The 2,558-nt window shown below is 46.7% G+C and overlaps 1 protein-coding gene across 1 annotated transcript; it reads right to left on the reverse strand.

Moving 5' to 3' along the window:
* Positions 1–437: 437 nt before the first annotated feature.
* On the reverse strand, positions 438–1,977 carry LOC121567107 (endonuclease domain-containing 1 protein-like). Its single transcript, XM_041877046.1, has 3 exons — positions 1,641–1,977; positions 1,213–1,369; positions 438–871 (listed from the first exon to the last, which is right to left on the reverse strand). The coding sequence occupies exons 1-3, from the start codon at positions 1,938–1,940 to the stop codon at positions 468–470; spliced, it is 861 nt and encodes a 286-aa protein (XP_041732980.1). The 5' UTR covers positions 1,941–1,977; the 3' UTR covers positions 438–467.
* Between the last annotated feature and the right edge of the window lie 581 nt (positions 1,978–2,558).

A 2,558-nucleotide genomic window follows, 5' to 3' on the forward strand; every position in this document is an offset into this window, starting at 1 on the left:
ATTTTCTGGAATTTTCCAAACTGTTTAAAGGCACAGTCAACTTAGTGTATGTAAACTTCTGACCCACTGGAATTGTGATACAGTGAATTATAATTGAAATAATCTGTCTGTAAACAATTACTTGTGTCATGCACAAAGTAGATGTCCTAACCGACTTGCCAAAACTATAGTTTGTTAACAAGAAATTTGTGGAGTGGTTGAAAAACGAGTTTTAATGACTCCAACCTAAGTGTATGTAAACTTCTGACTTCAACTGTATTATTCTCACTTATTCCTAGAAAGCACATATAAAGACTAATAAAATGTGTATCTCTCCAAACATAGTTCTTTATTTATCCACTGTAGTTCATCATTTCATTTTCACAGTAGGAAGCACATGACTGGGCTGAAAGACTGGTACTGATATGTGAACTGAAGTTTTAGCTCACCTTGCTGCTGTCAAATCATGAATAGAAATGAGTGGGATACTACTCCTCGGTCACTGCCTGGCAGTTGTTGTGGAACAACTCCCCTATTGGTGCGTTAGAGTACTGCTGCAGGAAACCATTCAGCTCCAGCAGTGAGTGCTGGTCCACTCGGTTCTGCTCGGTGTTGAGGGCGGTGGCACCACCGCTACGGACAGGCTTACCGTTGTTGTCCACACAGCAGTAGGCGTTCCAGATGTACTCTGGGATGTTGACGCGTCGGACGTTGTTCTTGACAATCCAGTTGTCTGTGGAGGGGATGGCGCCAACCAGCACGTAGGCCTGGGCACACTGGGCCTTGAACAGGTCTGTGAGCTGGGACTCGTGGCGGACCCAGGCGTTCTGGTTAAGCTTGGGATTCTGGGGCACCACGTTGGTCAGGGTGAAGGTGGCGTTACGACTGGGGACTTGGGGAGAAAAGGAAGGGAGTGACCGTGTGAGATTAAGGAGAGAGGAAAAGGAGAGATATACTGTAGGTTTAAGCAATTTGTCATGAGATTAATTACTAAGTGTTACAAAGTAGCAATGGCATGTTGAGGCCCACTTGGAGTCAACTTTGAGGCAACGTTGCGTGTTTGCTGGGTTGCATTCATACTTGGGTTTACCTTGTACTTAACTTTAAGTTCAACAGTCTACCATCATCACAGTAGTCCACAGTGAACTAAGAAACAATCCTAACAACATTAGCATTGAAATGCTGTTGCATGAAATCTTTTTAAAACAGAGTCTGTATTGTGTAGTAGACTACCTGCATGGTGTCCATTGGGGTTGAGATGGCCGCGGTCGAAGCCAGAGTGGGTGTAGTCCTCGTTGAGCGCCTGTCTCTCGCCCAGGTAAACCCCAGGGTGATCCTTCCCTAGCCAGTACTCATCCTTCATCTCTGCACCCCACGTAAGGTTCACAAGCTGGGAGGGAAAATAAACTGCTGTTACAACCCCACGCTTCAGATCAATTCAAACAGAAAATATAATTGTATTTTTCTAAACCTTTTAGCCATTTATTTTGGCAACAATCTGCCTCCATATCGTACAACACAGGACACAACAAACATGATGATCTAGAGCCTTTTTGTATTTGGGTCACCAACATAGTTATTGATGTGAGTTGTTGAGGAGACTGTCCTATGGCATGTCTGTGTCTAGCCACAGACACATCTGCCCTGTTCTCATGACCCACCTGTGGCTCCACAAACCAGCGCTTCTCCCTGCCCCCTCCGCTGCTGGGCTGGAAGCGGTAGGCTGAATACACAGCAATGTGGTGGTTGGTGTCGTACAGCGTGGCAAAGTGATACCTGTTGTAGAAGCGCTGGCACAGGCGGGCAGCGCCGGGAGTGGCAGCGCCCCAGCCCGGTACCTTCCCCTGGTAGAAATACTCCACACACTCTGGGACCTCCTCGAAGTTGGCCACCACATCCCCCTCAACAAGGGACAGGGTTCCAGCCAGGAGGACACACAGGGCTACCGGGACCGGCATCATTGGATGGGACGTTCCTACTTCCTAGTTGATTGCTTTCTCCTCGTGTTCTCTGGTCTCGACTAGATGTGTCTGTCCACTCACCTGTCCTGCACCAAGCTGTGCCTCTGAAGCAGAGCCCAATGGTTGAACCTATATAGTCCATTTAACCAGCATTGCCCCTTTAAACAGCACTGCCCCTTTAACCGGCTTTTCCACTTGTTACACTGTAATTTCCTCTATCTCTGCTTGCTTTACACGTGAAGGTCACAGGGACTGGTTAGATCCAAATATACATGGTTCTCTCAGGTGGTGTGTACGTTACATAGACCAGCTGTAATGCTTTTGCTCTGTGTACTCAGTGTTTATCTGCAACTCTTGTAATGCTGTATTTACGCTGTATTTCACTGATGGTGAGGAGAAGGTTGATGTGAGGTGAACTTGACTTGCTCTGTCAGGTCATCTGTGTCTAAGTCCCTCCAGAGTGAGATACAGGATACATAGTTGGTTTGATATAATGATCTTCAATAGGGCCCAGTACTCAGCATTTGGGCACTGAGATTTGTGTATACTGTTTTGTGATTGGAAGGTGTATGCAGTACAGGACAGTGTGTGTTCATGCTGGTCATCAGTATGATGTCC

Source organism: Coregonus clupeaformis, chromosome 5, assembly GCF_020615455.1.
Source record: "Coregonus clupeaformis isolate EN_2021a chromosome 5, ASM2061545v1, whole genome shotgun sequence".
In the NCBI taxonomy this organism is placed as follows: Eukaryota; Metazoa; Chordata; class Actinopteri; order Salmoniformes; family Salmonidae; genus Coregonus; species Coregonus clupeaformis.